We start from the raw sequence: 18536 nt of genomic DNA on the forward strand, positions 1-18536 counted from the left end.
GTTATCAAAGTGCGAAACAATCGTGATGAAAAACAAACCGGAATTGAAAACGAACAACATCGGTGAAAGTTTGTTTAGCAACGCGGTTCTGAATTGCAAATTCAACTACATAAAACTGCAGCTTCAAACGGGAACCAATGTTAATATGAGTAATAAGTTAGGTCAAACTCCATTGATGAGATGTTGCTTTATCGAAACTTCTGCTCAAAGACAGCAAATGTTTAAACTTCTTCTATGTTTTGGAGCGGATATAAAAACAGCTGACAAAAGTGGAAAAACTGTTTTGCATTATTCAGCCTTGCTCGGAAGGTCCGAGCTCGTCGGATTAATTCTAAACAACACTTTATCCTTAGATTTGAACGGGTTGGACAAAAACGGGAAAACTCCATTGATGTACGGTGTTATGAGCGGCAGCGTCGATACTTGTCGGTATTTAGTGCGCGCATTAGGCCAATTTGGCCTTTCGGTTGACAGAACTGATTCTACAGGAGTTACACCGTATATAACTGCACGTACATTAGGATATACTCAGATAGCCGATATTTTACTATACAAAGGTCATGCTAATTTGGCACAAGGTGATAACAAGTTCTACAAGTGTGCTGATGAATGGGCGTTGATGAATAAAAGGGAGCAGAACAAACGGAAACTAAAGCCTAAATCAGCACTTCCAGCAATTGTTCCGAGGGTGACCAAAACCTTTTAGAAATTCAAAACACATAATTTTTAGATACAAATTGTTTTTGATGCACAAGTTTTGATGAACATTTTCTGATAATAAAACTGAATTGAATACTTTTAAAACTGAAGAGTGCGTTTATTTGCCATATCCAAGCTGATATATTTCCCGTATTGCATAATAAAGGAGAAACAAGACTGCTCGTATCAGGGCGAAGCCCTGAATGTTCCGACTGCCTTTTAAAGTTTTATGGAGCAATAATAACATAAAAAAATTAAATGTTTTAATACAAATTGAAAAAATTTTTTTCTAAAATTTGAAATTTTTTTTTAGAAAATCATCCCCCCACACGCCATATAAAGTAGAAAAGGATAGATTTCGCTCCTTGTAACAAATCAATTATGGCAAATAAGCTTCTTTCAACCACTTTGGAACAATTTCTAAGACGGATTATATCTCGCTTACGCGTTAATAGCGCGAAATATATCGAGCGTTAATTATCCCAAATTGGCCAAAATGGCAATCTTTAAACCCCCATAACTTTACGAAAAATAATCACAGGTAAAATATCTTTTTAAATTTGAGCTCAAGGCAACAATACTTTTTGAATGATGAAAAAAAACTGTCAAAAATGGCTAGTTACAAAGTCGAAATTTGTCTGAAGAAAAAAAAACCCACCCCGAGCACAAATATTCCGTTACTTTCGTATCGAAAGTCGGAACAATAATGAGAGTATGAAGACACTGAAAAGAGTGTTTCCATGCAAATAGCTCAGAATCGTGCGATTCGGATCACAGAAGTAGACGCAAAAAATTCAAAGTCAATCAAATTGGGACAAAATGCGATCAAATTGCGCGGTCAAAAATATTCTTATTGTTTCTTGGTCAAAGAGAAAGTGAAATTAAACTTGAAGAGTCTGGTTATCATGGTCTAAATGAGTAAAAATTCGAAGTGGAGTAGCGAGTAATTAGGAAGCATCATTGCTCGGGTCCTGCATCATCAGAATGCCCCAATAATGCTAAAGAATAGTTTTTTTAAGTTTTTTTATCAACTAAAGAATATCGTCTCCGGTCTGAAAGCCGAAAATAAAAAACGAGAACCTATACTATATGGTGAAAACTGCTAAAAACCTCTTTTCCTTACACTTAGTCTGAGTTCTGGTCTTCCACCTATGATTTAACCCGAATAAAAGCCAGTCCTGATTATCCTGACAAAACCAGGAAAAAATTGGACATTTGGGCGTATTTTTCTCAAATTAGGTTGAAAATAGCGACAAAAAAGATCAGAACAGAAATGAATAGGTTAGAATTTTGCAATTTATTTGATATTGCTAATTATTTGATATATCAGCTTATTTGGCGAAACTTGGACCCAATACTTTACGCCAACAATGTGCCGTTCTTACATTTCTTACTCAATCTACGTTCTTACATTTCTTACAGTCAAGAACGTTGTAAATATCTTCTAAGGGTATTGGTGATTTTTTTTTCAGTAACAAATCTTGAAATTTGCATACACTCAAATTTAATTTTTCGCGGTTTGACATTTGATCTCTTTGTAGTTTCATCTGGCGTTTTTTTTTGAGAAGAAGGCAAGCAGCAAAAAAAAAATCATGAAAAACCTGATTGACTTCTAGTTTCGAAAGTGAATTTTCAACAAGTTTTCGCAAATTAGCTTAATTATATCTGAAAACTGTCAATCACAAATTTATTTTCAATAGTTTTAAGGCCACACCTTTTTTCTCTTAAAATTTGGAAATTGAAGTTTTTTTCAAAAACACGTTGGCGTTTTTTCTATTTCCTTGTATTTTTGTCTTTTTTTCAATTATCTGTTGGCTATCCTTCAGAAAACAGCGTGCAAATAACTTAAAATTATTTAGATATTAAGGTGATATCAAACAGAAATAGGTTTTAATGTAGTTTTTTTTTTCGAAAAAGTGCTCTCAATCAATCTAGTTTTGCCCCATAAGAGACCAATTTTGAATATATCTTTATTTTTCCGATTCTGAACTAAATCGTATCATCTCTCTCTTAACAACTTTTGACATAATAATTTGCTAGATGAGTGTCATTTTTGTTCAATTTGTCCCGATAATTTGAATCGGCACTGTACACAGCGCTGCATCCAAACTACAGCACCAATTTTTTCATATATTTAAAACTGATTTATCAAGTTTTTCAACAAATTTAAAGATATTAATTTAATTAGATCTGTGATGAAAACGTAAAAATTTCATTTTTTGAAATCTTTTTGAAAAAAAAATTAAAAAAATTACTTTTTCACGCAAAAAGGGCAGTTATTTGTTCAGTAATGAATATCATAGAAAATGAAAAATGATAAGAGTAAAATTTATCTACGTGTTTAGAGTGTTGATTTTAAAATAAAACAAGACTGCTCGTATCAGGGCGAAGCCCTGAATGATCCGACTGTCTTTTAAGGTTTATGGAGCAGCAGTAATAACATAAAAAATTACATGAAATAAAATAAAATGAAATTTTTTTTCTTCTAAATTTGAATTTTTTTAATGAAAATCATCCTCCCACACGCCATATAAAGTACAAAAGATAAATTTCGTTCATTGTAACAAACCAATTATGGCAAATAAGCTTCGTTCAACCAATTCGAAACGATTTATAAGCCGGATTAAGTCTCCGCTTACGCGTTAATATCGCGAATTATATCGCGCCTTAATTGTCCCAAATTGGTCAAAATGGCTAAAATGGCAATCTTTAAACCCTCATAACTTTACGAAAAATGATCACAGGTAAAATTGTTTTTCAAATTTAGGCCCAAGACAACAATGCTTTTGAATGATAAAGAAAAATTCCGTCAAAAATGGCTAGTTAAAAAGTCGAAATTTGTCTGAAGAAAAAAAACCACCCGACCACAAATATTCCGTTACTTTCGTATCGAAAGTCGGAACAATTATATGTTTCAACTTCACATAAAAAGCATATGCTTCAGAAAAGCTTTCGAATAATCGAATTTTAGTTATGGTTTTGCGCTAAGTCTCATTACCTTCTACTAATCAAAAATATTGCAGAAAATTTTGGAAAAAATCAAATTTATATGTTTGCAAAATTAGTTTCAGCTTTCCAGTTTTCAAGTTCAAGTTTTTTTATTTGGTCTTTTACCTCGGGGTAGAACGTAGAGTGCCACTTGTACAGCAACCAGTTATATTGAAAAAACCTTGATTGAAAAAATTGTCGATTGAACATTTCAGATAAATCTGAAAAAAATCTTAAGCTAGGGAGTTGAAAAAAGTAAGTTTTTGACTTGCATCACATTGAAATGTTTAGTTGCTAGTTCAAAAAACTAAAGCATCTTAGATGAAATTCGCCATTATCAGATATCAAGGAGAATAATTTTAATTTAAAAATTGAGGGGAAAATATTTGAAAACTAAGCATCAACCAAAACAAATTTTCTTGATAAGCGAGAAACAGCATGAAATGTGTCGATGATCAAATTTATGCTGCACTCTTTTGTTGTTTACCGAGAGATTTGAAAATTTTTCTAAGATTCTGTCGTGCCTTGCTTGTTTGTTAGAAACCTTTTATCACCACATATTATGTCAAATGAACCCTCAAAAATGCAAACTTAAAAAAATTTATCATGACTTTAAAAAATATCATTAATGACTGTTAGATCTATTGTTAAAAACTAGACAAAGCTGAGACTTTTCCTGAAACTGGGGAACTAGTTAAATAGATGAACAAAGCCAATTAGTTGCTATACTTTGATTGTTTATAACTGTCTAATTCTGAATTTGAGCTTCAAATGTCAGAAACTGATGTTTGATGTATAATCATTAGGAACATCAAACTTAGGCGGCGCGTTTTTCCGCCTTTTCCGCCTATTTCAATTGTTTCCCGCCGTTTTCTATGAAGATGTTCAAAGCGTTTTGGCACTCTTTTTCTAAGAAACAGATGTATGCCGCTGAGCGCGGGAAACGTTTTTCTGAGAAAAACAACAGTGCGTGGCCCTTTTGTCTTATTTCAGTCTTCTGTATGGCTGCGCATGCTTTATCCGAGGATGAAAGAACACGGAAAAACACAATAGAAACAACATTTTGGATGAAATTATACTGAAACTCCACGAAATCCAATTTCAAAATTGTTTTTTTTTTTTTTGATAAATAAAGTTCCCGAGTACTCCGCCTTTTTCCGCCTAAAATACAGAGTGTTTTTTGGATGGATGCAGTTTATTATATAAAGTCTGGATAAACCATTTTTTGTGGGACGCAAAATGGTTTTGAGCTCGGTATTCAGCAGAACTTTTTATTTGTAACTAAAACTGACACTCTTATCTTTAAAACCTTTTGTATGCTCCTTTTGATCAAGGACCATTTTCACCTCCCTTTGTTTCAAAATTAATTGTTAGTTCTGCTCTAACGACCTATTTGTTCAGACTTTCGATACGAAAGTAACGGAATATTTGTGCTCGGGGTGGGTTTTTGTTCCGACTTTCGATACGAAAGTAACGGAATATTTGTGCTCGGGGTGGGTTTTTTTTGTCTTCAGGCAAATTTCGACTTCTTAACTAGCCATTTTTGACGGAATTTTTCTTTATCATTCAAAAGCATTGTTGTCTTGGGCCTAAATTTGAAAAACAATTTTACCTGTGATCATTTTTCGTAAAGTTATGAGGGTTTAAAGATTGCCATTTTAGCCATTTTGACCAATTTGGGACAATTAAGGCGCGATATAATTCGCGATATTAACGCGTAAGCGGAGACTTAATCCGGCTTATAAATCGTTTCGAATTGGTTGAACGAAGCTTATTTGCCATAATTGGTTTGTTACAAGAAAAGAAATCTATCTTTTTGTATTTTATATGGCGTGTGGGGGGATGATTTTCATTTAAAAAAATTCAAATTTTAGAAAAAAAACTTCATTTTATTTTATTTCATTTAATTTTTCTATGTTATTACCACTCCATAAACCTTAAAAGGCAGTCGGAACATTCAGGGCTTCGCCCTGATACGAGCAGTCTTGTTATAAGTTGCATGTGACTGTAAGAAAGGGTTAGATTCAGGAAAGCGAAATCTTGCTGAGGTAAAAGAAATGCATATTAGCTTCTATAGCTCAATTAAATAGAGATTTAAATTGAGTCAAAAAATTATTCAACCCCAACAAATGAGCGAGAAACTTGACGTAGAAACTTTGAAGGAAGAGCAACAAAGTTATTGGTAGTTCGCGAGGTACGACAGTTAAATACCGCTATTACTCTCATTAAGGATATTATCAGAAATGGTAAACTGAACTTTCAGACTAGTGTAAGATTTTATGTTTGGTCAACTTATGGTAAAGGAGGAGTAAACATTCTCGTAAGGATGCATTCTCACTTTAGAGAAGAGAAGTCCGATCTCACGTTTTTGTTCATTTTAAAAACATGACCTTCAAATCACGATATCATACCATACCACACCACTTGGTTTATTTTCCTATTATTAACTGCCACTTATTCGGACTCTTCTTCAACTGCTTGCTGAAACTCTTGAAATGATTGCGACAATCTCTCATCTCAACCATTTCATCGCAATCTCTCAGCGCGTCATTTGAAATGATTGTTAATTCCTCTTTTTTCCTTACAAAAATAGTATCTGTTCCACACTAAGCTTGACAATTTGTTCCCTTTTCTAAAAGCAAAAGCATAAACTTTCCCTGTTGTTGTTGTTCCGACTTTCGATACGAAAGTAACGGAATATTTGTGCTCGGGGTGGGTTTTTTTTGTCTTCAGGCAAAGTTCGACTTCTTAACTAGCCATTTTTGACGAAATTTTTTATATCATTCGAAAGCCATTGTTGTGTTGAGTTTAAATTTGAGAAGATATTTCACCTGTGATCATTTTTCGTTAAGTTATGAGGGTTTAAAGATTGCCATTTTGGCCATTTTGACCAATTTGGGACAATTAACGCGCGGTATATTTCGCGCTATTAACGCGTAAGCGGAGATTTAATCCGTCTTAGAAATCGTTCCAAATTGGTTGAAAGAAGCTTATTAGCCATAATTGATTTGTTACAAGGAGCGAAATCTATTGTTTTGTACTTTATATGGCGTGTGGGGGGATGAATTTTTTAGAAAAGTTTTCAAATTTTAGAAAAAACATTTTTCATTTTATTTTATTCCATTTATTTCTTTTTAAATGTTTTTTATCTTATTACTGCTCCATAAACGTTAATAGGCAGTCGGAACTTTCAGGGCTTCGCCCTGATACGAGCAGTCTTGTTTCAGTTTAGCGCAGATTAGTCAGTAGTACGAGTTTTCTACGCTTTTAGACACGCTTTGATTGGTCATATTGTATGATCGCTCTAACATTTCAAAAAACATTCGGACCTGTAATGGATGTTAAATACAGTTAAAAGCCACCTGCTCCCGCTCAGATTTTCCACCTTTGGTTTAGCTTGGATGAAACGCAGTCATAAAAAATTGTTTGAAAAAAAAATTGAACAAACTAAACGCTTTTTTTTTCAAATTCCAATAGACAAAAAGAGATCAGATCAAAAACTAATTGCTTAAAATTTAAACAAAATGTAAAGAATTCAATCACTTGAACTTATTTTATTTTTTGATTTGATATACTTTATTTCGCAAAATATGGACCCAGTTTCATGTCAGAAATAAATAATTTCTTACTCATTTTTCAATCAAAAGACGATCACTATGCCTGGCTGGTCAATGTTTTTTTAAACTTAAAACTACACGAGCTTTTTGTCTAGCACAACAAAACTAAGATAGGAGTGAAGATGTGCTCTCCCTGAAATCAAATATAAAAAGATCTTTGCCATGTTCTCTACTAATTTATGCGCTTTTTCAAACGTTTTTGTAAATCAAACTTTTTTTTTGTAAATCATCCACCCACACGCCACATGAACTACAAAGTGAGAGATTTCGCTCCTAGTAACATAGAAACTATGACAAATAGTTTGTCTCAATCAGTTTGGAACGAATTCTTGGGCTGTTTAAATCTTTAAATCTCCCTCTGCGCGTTAATAGCGCGAAATTTATTGCTCGTTAATTGTCCCGAATCGGCCAAAATGGCAGCCTTTAAACCCCAATAATTTTGCTAAAAAATTATCATGTGTGAATTGTTTTTTTAAATTTACGCTCAGGACATCAATAAAAACATTGAATAAAAAAACATTTGTCAAAAATGGCTAGTTAAAACGTGAAAATTTGTCTGAAGAAAAAAACCACCCCGAGCCCAAAAATTCCGTTATTTTCGTTATTAAAGTCGGACAATTTTTTCTGGTGAATTATCCCGCCCCACAAAATCTTTCTTAATTGAATTGAGGCTATCTACTTGGTCTTATTAATTTCGTACGACTCAATATTCCGCACTTGATCTTTGATATTGTTCACATTTTATAGTTTTTCATTAGTTGTTTTTCCCAAAAATATTCGCATTAATTAAGGTGCAATCGGAAGACTCAGGGCTTTGTTTACGAGCAGTCTTGTTTCATTGAATTTTGTTGTGGCCCACATGAGGCTTAGTTTGACACATTTTGCTCGACAGTTGAACTGCCTGTGTTCAACTAATTTTAAATTGAAAATTTTCAGCCCAAAAAAAGTTCCATTTCAGTTTTTGTGAAACCTTAGCAATTTTGTTTTCACATTTTAATTTGTTTCAACTTTTTGTTTTCAATATTTTATTGCATTCTACCATTCATATAATTTGCGATAATTTTTGAAAAAAAGGAGAAAAAAATTTATTAGAAAAAGAAATTTACAATTTTTCATGATTTTGATTGGTTTGTCTCATCGCACAATCTAGACTGATTTTTATATACTACTTTGCACAGCAGTCAATGGACCTTGTTAACTCTACACTCCAATGACGAACTACCACTCCTATGCTATAATTAACAAAAATTAGGGTTCTGCAAATTTGGTACTTTGTAACGAATTTTCCCTTTTTCGCAATAGGGGCAATAGTTGACAAATTATCAGTCAAATGTCCTCGTGTATCTTGATCATTAGAAAAAAAAATTGGGAAGGAAACGTCTTTAATTAAGTCATTTAGGAGATCAAGGATTTGTGATTTTTTTCTATTTCAATAATCTATAGCACCTTGGATAAAAGTTGCCAAAAATATTTTTCAAGGAAAATAAAATTAAGAAAAGCTAAACAGTTATATGCTTGAAACTTTAGGGGAAAATTGTGTTCAAATTATGTGACAATTAATCATAAAATTTTTCATAAAAAGTAAGAAACAAAAAAGTTAAATCGTGTAGATAATCACACTTGTACTGAACTTTTTTGATTCTACGATAGATGTTAGAAAATTTCCTTAAGTTTTGTAATAAATTTTGTTAGATCTACTTTTCAGCGCATATAATATCAAATCAACCAACAAGTATAACTTTTAATTAAAATTTAAAAAAAAACATATAAAAATCTTGACCATTTTATATCTATCACTGAAAAAGCAGAAAAACGCTGAAGTTTTCCTCTTTTAAAACGAGTTGTTATCTATTAAAACTATCAATAATGTGCTAGACACTTTTTGCTTTAGGACTGACAGTTTTTGAACTCGAGTTTCGTAAGTTTTTTATGTCACAAGTTATGTCTGAGTTCTCTGATATGAATTATTTCACAAAAATGATAGATATTAGTATCTCGAAGAAGCGCTTGTTACGAATCGTGCCATCGTTTACGTCCGGGGATTTTTAAGAATATAATCTAAAAAAGTATATATCATTAATATTTGCGGATTTTAAAAATTCAAAGTTGCTAAAATTTATGAAAAAAAACATCCACTACTATATGTATCCAATATGTGTTTTTTCGTCTGTTGTGGCATGCTTTTGATAGTTCGCTGATTTGTTTGTTCACACATGTTGCAGCTGATGGCTCTTTTTTCGCTGAAGAAACAGTTGTTCACGTTCTTTCCATGTGGCTGAGGGCAGTGACCTCTCGTGCCTCTTGCGTGAGTGCACAGACAAAGCAGCAGCAGAATGCGCAACAGTCCCCACAAACACCCCCACTGATGTTCTTATGTTCACGCACCTAAAACAATTTTTTCAAGCTAGAGTGAGATGCAAAAAGTTGCAACAGGCAGAAGTTAATAAAAAGAGCAAATTACCGATTTCAGCAACTGAACCAAACTTGTACAACGAGTTTTTTTTTGTGAAATTAAGGCAGCTTTGAGAGAACAGAATGGCTTTTGTTGCCAATTACCCTCAAGCTATAATTGCTTCTAAATAAGTGTTTTGAACAGTTTTTCAAATATGAATTGAGCATTTTGCTATTTTTGAGCTGTTTGTTTCATTCTTTCATTAATTAATTCATTAAAAGGCATCAACCTGTCGCCAGGAATCTCCATGAGCAAAATCTATTCGCTTCCTTAAACGAGTTAACATGAATCAGGGGCGGATCTAGGTTTTTCTCGAGGGGGAGGGGGGGGGGGGTGGGTTCGGTCGACCAAATCAAATTTCCGAGCTCTCCCAAAACACTAAAAACTAAAAAGACCCTATTTTGACCTAACTTTCTGCGCCGCAGGCAAAGTTTTGAAAAAAGGGCATTTTTCGGCACTTTTTGTAAAGTTTTGACCAAAATCGCATTTCTTCTCAAAATAGTTCAAAGAGGGGACCCTTTGGGTCGACAAGGGGTCGAATTCCTGAGGGGATGGGGGAACGCCCCCCTCCCCCCAAATCAGCCCTTGATGCAAATTAGTGACGCCTTATTGTTTTGCTAGGATATAGCATTCCAGGTCTTGGAATGCAAATCTTGCAAGATTTCTTGTAACAAGCCTTGCAAGAAAACACATTCCTTGAATTAATTTTGCCGAATTCTTGCAAGATTCGCATTCAATTCGGAAGAAACAATCGAAATAATGAAATCAGAGTTAGTGCGTTTTCACTGCAGCAAAAATTGTTCCAAAATTGAACTGAATTTCTGCTTTTAAACAAATTCGGGCTTTAAAATGGCGAACTTATCTTCAAAACATTACCGATATTGCTGTTGAAACATTGTCTTTTAAATTGAACTAGTTTCTCAAGAAAAGTTGCCAATTGTTTAATTTAATCCTGTCGCAAATTCCAGTCCGAGAAAACCATTAACACAAAAATTGAATGAGGAACGGAAATTGAGCTCTGTTCTTCAAAAGTTGAGCTCTATTCCTAAAAGTTCCGCCAGATGAAGGAGAAGGTAAAAAATTTTTGAGCGTGTTTCATGAAAAAGAATCAAAAAATGCTGATGATATGGTAGGATTTTTTGGAAAGTTTGAACAATTCAAAAACAGTGCATGGGTGTTTGCTGCTGCAAGCTCAAACTCTATTAATCTTTTTCTTTTTTATTTTAATTGACTGAGTTCTTAAAAAGATAAGAAATGATTGCGGCGGAAACTCTGGATAATAGTTTTGTTATCCATCTAAAAATACAATCACATAGATAGCATAATGACCAATTAGCTAACTCAATATTTGACTTTAAGCTTACGCCTCAGTAATTTCTCTTACTGACACATGTTTGACGGAGTTGAATCCGAATTAACAGACTAAGTGATTGTTATCCAAAAACTGGGTTGTTTCTTACGTGCTTAATAATTGTTCCGACTTTCGATACGAAAGTAACGGAATATTTGTGCTCGGGGTGGGTTTTTTTTTCTTCAGACAAATTTCGACTTTTTAACTAACCATTTTTGACGGAATTTTTTATATCATTCGAAAGCTATTGTTGTCCTGAGCTTGAATTTGAAAAGATATTTTACCTGTGATCATTTTTCATAAAGTTATGGGGGTTTAAAGACTGCCATTTTGGCCAATTTGGGACAATTGACGCGCGATAAATTTCGCGCTATTAACGCGTCAGCGATATTTAATCCGTCTTAGAAATCGTTCCAAATTGGTTCAAGGATGCTTTTATGCCATAATTGATTTGTTAATAGGCGCAAAATCTATCACTTTTTACTTAATATGACGAGTGGGGGGATGTTTTACATAAAATCTCAAATTTTTTCAAATTTTTATTTTTATTTTTTCTATTACATTGAAATTTTTCATGTTATTAATGCTCCATAGACCTTAAAAGGCAGTCGGAACATTCAGGGCTTCGCGCTGATACGAGCAGTCTTGTTCAAATTATGAAGTTGAACTCCAATCAGTCTCTCTCGTAACAACAAAAAGACATACAATTTAACAATTGTCTACAAACTACCATCTGTCAACTTCGATCAGATTCTTTACATTTAAAAGCTTTTTCGAAAAATTTAGACTGTATAAAAAGAAAAGTGTTCAACTTGAATTGGTTTTTATCCTGGATCTTTATAAAAACAAAAGTTTTCAACTTGAATTGGTTTTTATCCTGGAACTTAAGAAGAAACTACTCAAAAAATTGATTACACGAACCTGATAAGATCAGTACCAAAAAAAACTCGCACAATATGTACGGCAGAGTTCTTTATATTTTAGTGCTATTCTGAGGATTATAATAGACTTATACATTAAATTGCACCATGAAACATCATTATGGATTGCTAATTTTATTGAAACGCGAAAAAAGTTGTATTTTTTACTTTCAGAAAATTTGCAGAAAATTCGAATTTGACAAATAACAAAAAAATAATAAAGTTTTTCTGTTCATGATGGTATTAGATTCGTGCCTGTAATATGAAAGCTCCTCAAAAAATTCAATGATAGCTAGATCAAGGCGCTTTCCGGATAGTGTTAAATTTGCGAAGGTCATGGAAATTCTCAAAAATAATGAATTTTCTGGTTCCAATGTTTATAGATCAAAAAACCTGCTCGTCTCTGTATCCTGCTCAGCTCTAACTTTCGAAAAAAAATAGAATCAACCAAGGTCCTTCAAAATAACTTGTGAAATGTTTAAAAAAAGAACAGTTTTGGTTTTAAATCAAAAATGTCATGGGTTCATGCTTTGGTTCAATTCATAGAGCTTATGATGAACTAGATTGGTTTTTTTTTGCTAAAATGTCTGTTTCATTTCTTGAAAACATGTATAACTTTTAATCATATCCTTTTTGAACAGAACTAGGTTAAAATCAGATCCTGATAAAATCTTATAGCTTCAGTTTCCAAAAAAAATGGTTAAAATCCTTGCATCAGAGTCCTCTATAAAAAATTGCACTTCTGAGGATTTTAGTAACCACTTATACTTTACATTGCACCATGTATGATCATTATGGACGGCTGATTTTTTCGGAAACAAAGAAGACATTTTATAACAGATCAAAATGCGGGATAGAAACATGAAAAATTGGGATAAAACTGAGATTGTAGACTCTTGAATCAGAAATTATTGAGAGAAAAAATTGTGTTTTTATTACCCAGACATGTGAAAGAAATTCGAACGCAAAAGAAAAATTAAAAATTTATTGCCGATGTTTGGATAAAGGCGCTTTCCGTATAGTGTTAAGCTGGCAAAATTCATGAATTTAAATGAATACGTTAAGTTTTTGATTTCAACCATTCTAGGCCAAAAATCTTGCTCAGCTCCACTTCAAAGAAAAAATTATACAACAACAAATGTCTTTCAATTTAAATTTTACAAATGGAACAGTACGGGTTCCCACCCAAAAAACCAAGTGTTTATGCTTTGGATCGCTTCACAGAATTTATGAGGAATTGTATTGGAATTTTGTTTTGAAAATGTCTGTCATTGATCTGCAGAAAGCATGTGACACATTTAATAACATCATTCTCTTACAAACTACCTTGCCATGGTTTACAAAAAAAGTTAACAAAAATTTTCGAAGAAAAAGCCCCGAGAACGGTGTCACCAGATTAACAAGATTACCTCTTTTGTTTTGAGAAAAGAGATCCGCCTTTTTGGCATATCAGAAATTCCACATATCACTTGAAAAAAATTCAAAAATAGCGGAATCTAATTGGGACGATAAATTGTCAAATTTTTTTCAATCTAGCCATCAATAGTAGATAGTGGGCTCTTCTTCCTCTTCGTTCTAATCTTATTTTCTTATAAAAAAGTACAGAAACAATTTTTTTCAATGCTAGTATAATTTTTTTTTCTTAAATAAACATGTTTTTGACATTTATTCAACAATTAATCGTAATAGTAATCGTAAGAGATCAAATTTCTTAAAAACTTTTCTATCATGCAAATTTAGTATTAAAATCGCTGATGCGATTAATTTTGTTGCTCTTTCGGTTCAAAAAATGTCCGCTCAGGCTGCAAAATTTTTGGGTTTAAAAACTTCAGTAACACATTGACTAGTACCTTAGCCCTGATTGACAGCAAGGAGTAGATGTTCACACAGGGCACGAAGTACAAGACACAGTGAAGAAAGAAGGATTCCCCAATTGCCTCCGCTATCTTTCCTGAAACAAAATAACGGCAGTGAATTATTTTGCTTGGTGTAGATTGTGTTTTTTCCGCCGGACCTCAAGAAAAACTTGTAGGAGTTCAAGTGCGGTATCATTATGAAGTGCTAGTGGCCGATACCGAAAAAACGTTTGAAAAAAGTGTCTCAGCATTGTGAAAAAACGAGCTGTTTTTTATCTAATTTCAATCTGAATGACAGGAAATTGATGAGAAGCTGACCCGCTGCTACAATTTTAACGGTTTTTTTATTAAAAAATTAAAAATGGATAAAAAAAAAACGTTTTTTTTTTGTCTAAATTTGTTTTTTAAACGGCGAGAGATTATTAAATTATTATATTGTTTGCGAAAATGTTTTCAAAGCAAGAACACCTCTAAAAGAAGTTACGCCTTCGAAAGAAAACGTTTTTTCAAACATTAGCTCGATTATGGATTTCCAAGTTGTTTCATCTAGCGTGATTTAAATTTTCAACTCTAAATCTCCAAAATGACCAAAATTTGAAGAAAAAATCGTTCAATTGCTTGAGGAAATTATTTTGTTCATCTATAACTAATTCTTTTATAAGGAACGGTTTTTAAGCAAAGGGAGACTGGAAAACTCGAAGCAGAAAAGCAGACTGGAAAAAGAACAACTAGCTTTTTCGCTTGTTGCGGAGTACGCGACACAACAAATGTGCCGAAAAAAATTACGTTACAAGTATTTGTACGCGGAAACCACGGAAACTCTGTAAGTTGAAACCATTTACATTTTGGAACATGTTTAAAGATTTATCTTTGGACTTCGGCAACAAACAGACACAAAATTGTGCGCCTAATAAAGGATTGAGAGCTTATAAACGTTTAACTAAAGTGAAAATGGATCGAGTAGCATCCTCCTCCCCAAATAGACCAAGTTAAGATCCTCTAACCCAGCGCTCAAATTAAATTAATTTTTCTAAGCGCTGCAATTTTTCTGATTGGCTGAAAGTTCCAATTTAGAACTAAGTTTACATCCTCCTTGGTCCGTTAAATCTTCATTCGAAAAATCTCGTTAGGTTTTTTTTTATTAGAAGTAGTTTAACTACTGGGGTAAGTGGCAAGGTTTCCTTTACATACCCGAAAGATAAGTTTTGTGGCTTAAGATCTGATTGGTTTATTGTTCCGACTATCGACAAAACGGATAATTTGTGCTCGGTGTGGTTTTTTTTAATTCAGTCAATTTTCACTGATCGAATTAATATTTTTCAACAAAATTTTTTATACCCCATTGAATATTTTGACCTCCTGAGTTCAAATATAAAAAGATATTTCACCTCCGATAATTTTCTATTTTTTGTAAAAATCTGAGGATTTGAAAATTGCCAAATTTACCATGTTCTGGACTAAATTATGCTCGCTTTGAAGAGTTCATTCGTAATCCTGAATGCGTAACGCGAATTATTTATACGTGGCGAATTATTCCGCACAAAAGTGAGCTGAGGCTAGCTAATCGATCGTATTAATTTCGTAAGACTCAAAGTTTTGCACATTTAAATTGTCCAAAATGCATAGTTTTTCAAAAAAAAAATTCCCAAAACTATTCGAAATAAATCAAAGAGAAGTCGGAACATTCAGGGCTGATATACGAGCAGTATTGTTCAATATAAGCAGAGATAAATACGACTGCTGAGATTTCTGAACCACCAAAATATGACGTAATTACTATTGGTTTGATGCAGAAATCAAAAAGAGGTGCAAATCAAACTTATCACTATTTCAATTAGCAGTAAATTCTGATTCACGCTCACAGTTCCTCGCCGAATGCCAGCGCAACGGAGCGAAGCAAAACCATGACAAATTGAAACCATGCCAGTATTTTGCGCTAATTGATAATCTATCCATTTTTGGCTTAATAACTTTCAGTTTGTTTGATGAGCAAGTGAAATTTGGAGCCCTAATGCCACAGAACCGAAGTCTGACTGGTTATGAAACACAAAACTCAAACAGGAGTCAATTTAAATCATGTAATTTTGTATTTTTGAGCTGAAAAAAATTGATTTAAAATTTTTAGAATTCCTTTTACTACTAAAAACAAAGAAAGTACTCAGTTATACGGCCCAAAATACCTTTTTTTCTGTTATACCGGCGACCTTAAACCGGGCTGTTTTGTATTTGACTATTTTTTCTTTCATTACATGATTTTTCGACTATTTTATATTGGACTGTTTTGTATGGGACTATTTTGCATATATACTATAGGACCCAAAATTATCAAACTGTTAATTGAGCTTTGTTTTTTTTTTTTACAAAAAAGTGATTTTTTTTGCTTTAAATTTCAACCAATCAAATAGATAATTATGATGCAACTTTCAAAATTTTAACGAGATCAGTTTCGAGCTGTTTAGCAAAAAACAACTAATCTTCTATGTTAGCATCAAAGTTTTTAAAAGTTACAACATCAATTAGCATACGTATATCTAAATTTATGTTCCGAGAGTCAGACAAATCAAAAATTAAAATCATTAAAAAGTTGAAGCGAAGCTTAAAATATTCACTTTTGTTCACTAGAAGCACTTTTGTTCTTCAGAACTCTTGAAACCTCTCAAAATTGTGGTGAAAACACCTAAATAATGCAATATTTCAGATCTAGTCAACAGCCCTTCATCTTCTCTTAAATTGTTTTACAAAGGGAAAACTTGAAAATATTTGGATGTAATAAAAATGAAAACAACCTAAATTGATTGACCAGCTTTCAACGCTGTTTCTTTCAACAATAAGTGCATAATTTTGGATAACAATTTCCGAAAGGGCAGATTTTTTGGAACAGATGCAAAAGTGGGGGTAAAATTGTTTTGTTGATCCAATCTTTTATTATCGCTCAGAGCTTTGAATATGAATTTAAAATGGGTGCTTGGTTGTGGCCGACAACAAACTAACAGCTAAAAGTGATTCGACTTTTTCTAACCTTGTACGAAACATGGAAGCACCCAAGAAATACAACACGTCCTCAAGTCGTCGGAACAATCGAACAAGTCTGAACTCCACTCACGCTCGGTCATTCTGGAAACTTCTACAATTTTCTTTTAAAAAATCAAGAAAATGAACAGAGAATAAATTTAATGTGAGGCTTCGTTTGTGTCTATCGGAATCATAAAAAGTTGGTATTGATGGTTGTGTTGCTTCTTATTTTTACTTTAAAGCCGAAAATGTTCAATCACGAAATTTAGCTCCAAGTCTTTCGGTATTTTTCTGCTGAAAATTTTTTGGTTGCTTAGTATCAGTAGCTTTCAATGTTTTGTCGCGATGAAACAAAAAGAAATACGGTACATCACACTTAACAGGAAGTGATTCAAAAATGGTGAAAAACGTGCGATAATTTAATAGTTTTCTTTAAAATCAAGTAAAAAGTTAAAAAAAAAACTTATTTAGCCTGAGGCTTTATAGAATCAGAGCGAGCTTAATGTCAAAAAAAGCAATTACCATGGACCAATTAAATCCTAGTCAATAGTTTTTAACAAACGCTTCCATGTCAATATGGTTATGCTTCTAACTGTATGACAATTGACAATGTTTGTTCAAAAACGTAAAGCGAAAAAGTTTTTTGTTGAGTTGAAAATTGATTAGGCACCTTGAGCGTAACATATTTTCTTAAAATGAAACTAAAATTAGAATCAGTGTAGACTTAAGAAACCATTTCTATAGTTACATTAAAACGGTTACATCATCATTAGTTTTATGGTTCGAGACAATCTGATTTTCCAAGAGGTGGGTGGATGAAGGTTGAACAAAAATTTAAATGCGGTTTTTTTGTCAAGAAGAGAATAATCAAAAAATCTGGCATCAAGAAGATCAACGTAACAAGAGAGAAAACGAGTCTAAAAAAATGCGTCTCGTACAACTTTCATTCTATGATTCATTCATTTAATACGTATTGAAAATTGTTGAGAAAAACTCGACGAATAGCATTCTAACCATATTATGAAAATGTATGGCTAGTATTTTGTCCATACTGACTAGCCTGAAACGCACCATGAAGGTAAAAGTTTTTTTTTGGTTTTTCCGTGAAAAGTTTTTGACGCATTTTTGTCGCAAAACTGGAGATGCAAATAGGAGATGCAAGAGTCCAGAAAATATGTATTAGGTTATCTTTGGTTGTATCAACTTTGAACATCCTCATATTTACTGTACTAATTTTTGTAATGTAAGAGAAACTGCTATTTTGAAAAAATGCTAATCATACAACTTTCAGAGTATGAAATTGTTTAACTAGCGTTTTTTGCCAAAATATGTTATGAATTATTCTAAAAACAATTCTAATACCATGAAACGGAGTGTGTTGACTTCCAAAGTCCTGATACTTGATGTATCAAGTTTTTGTTTAAGTAGAAAAAAATGCTAATTTTGAAAAAAATGATAGTCATACAAATTTCATACAATGAAACTGTATGGTAATTTTTTTTCATATACTCAACATATGAAACTGAAACTGTTTAAGGTTTTCTTAGATGGGGGTCAACCTGGGTTCTTAAATCTTTTTGATATAAATAGTGGTTTAAACAAGCAAATTTACGATTTTTTTAAATGTTTTTGTCGTTTTCT

At 32.9% G+C, this 18536-nt stretch overlaps 1 protein-coding gene across 1 annotated transcript; it reads right to left on the minus strand.

Moving 5' to 3' along the window:
- Positions 1-9086: 9086 nt before the first annotated feature.
- Positions 9087-17342, minus strand: LOC134854576 (uncharacterized). The gene is made up of 3 exons (XM_063870884.1): positions 16903-17342; positions 13878-13978; positions 9087-9689 (listed from the first exon to the last, which is right to left on the minus strand). Exons 1-3 carry the CDS (start codon positions 16994-16996, stop codon positions 9561-9563), a joined length of 324 nt encoding a protein of 107 aa, XP_063726954.1. The 5' UTR covers positions 16997-17342; the 3' UTR covers positions 9087-9560.
- Positions 17343-18536: the final 1194 nt, after the last annotated feature.

This window comes from Symsagittifera roscoffensis, chromosome 9 (genome assembly GCF_963678635.1).
Source record: "Symsagittifera roscoffensis chromosome 9, txSymRosc1.1, whole genome shotgun sequence".
NCBI lineage: Eukaryota > Metazoa > Xenacoelomorpha > Acoela > Convolutidae > Symsagittifera > Symsagittifera roscoffensis.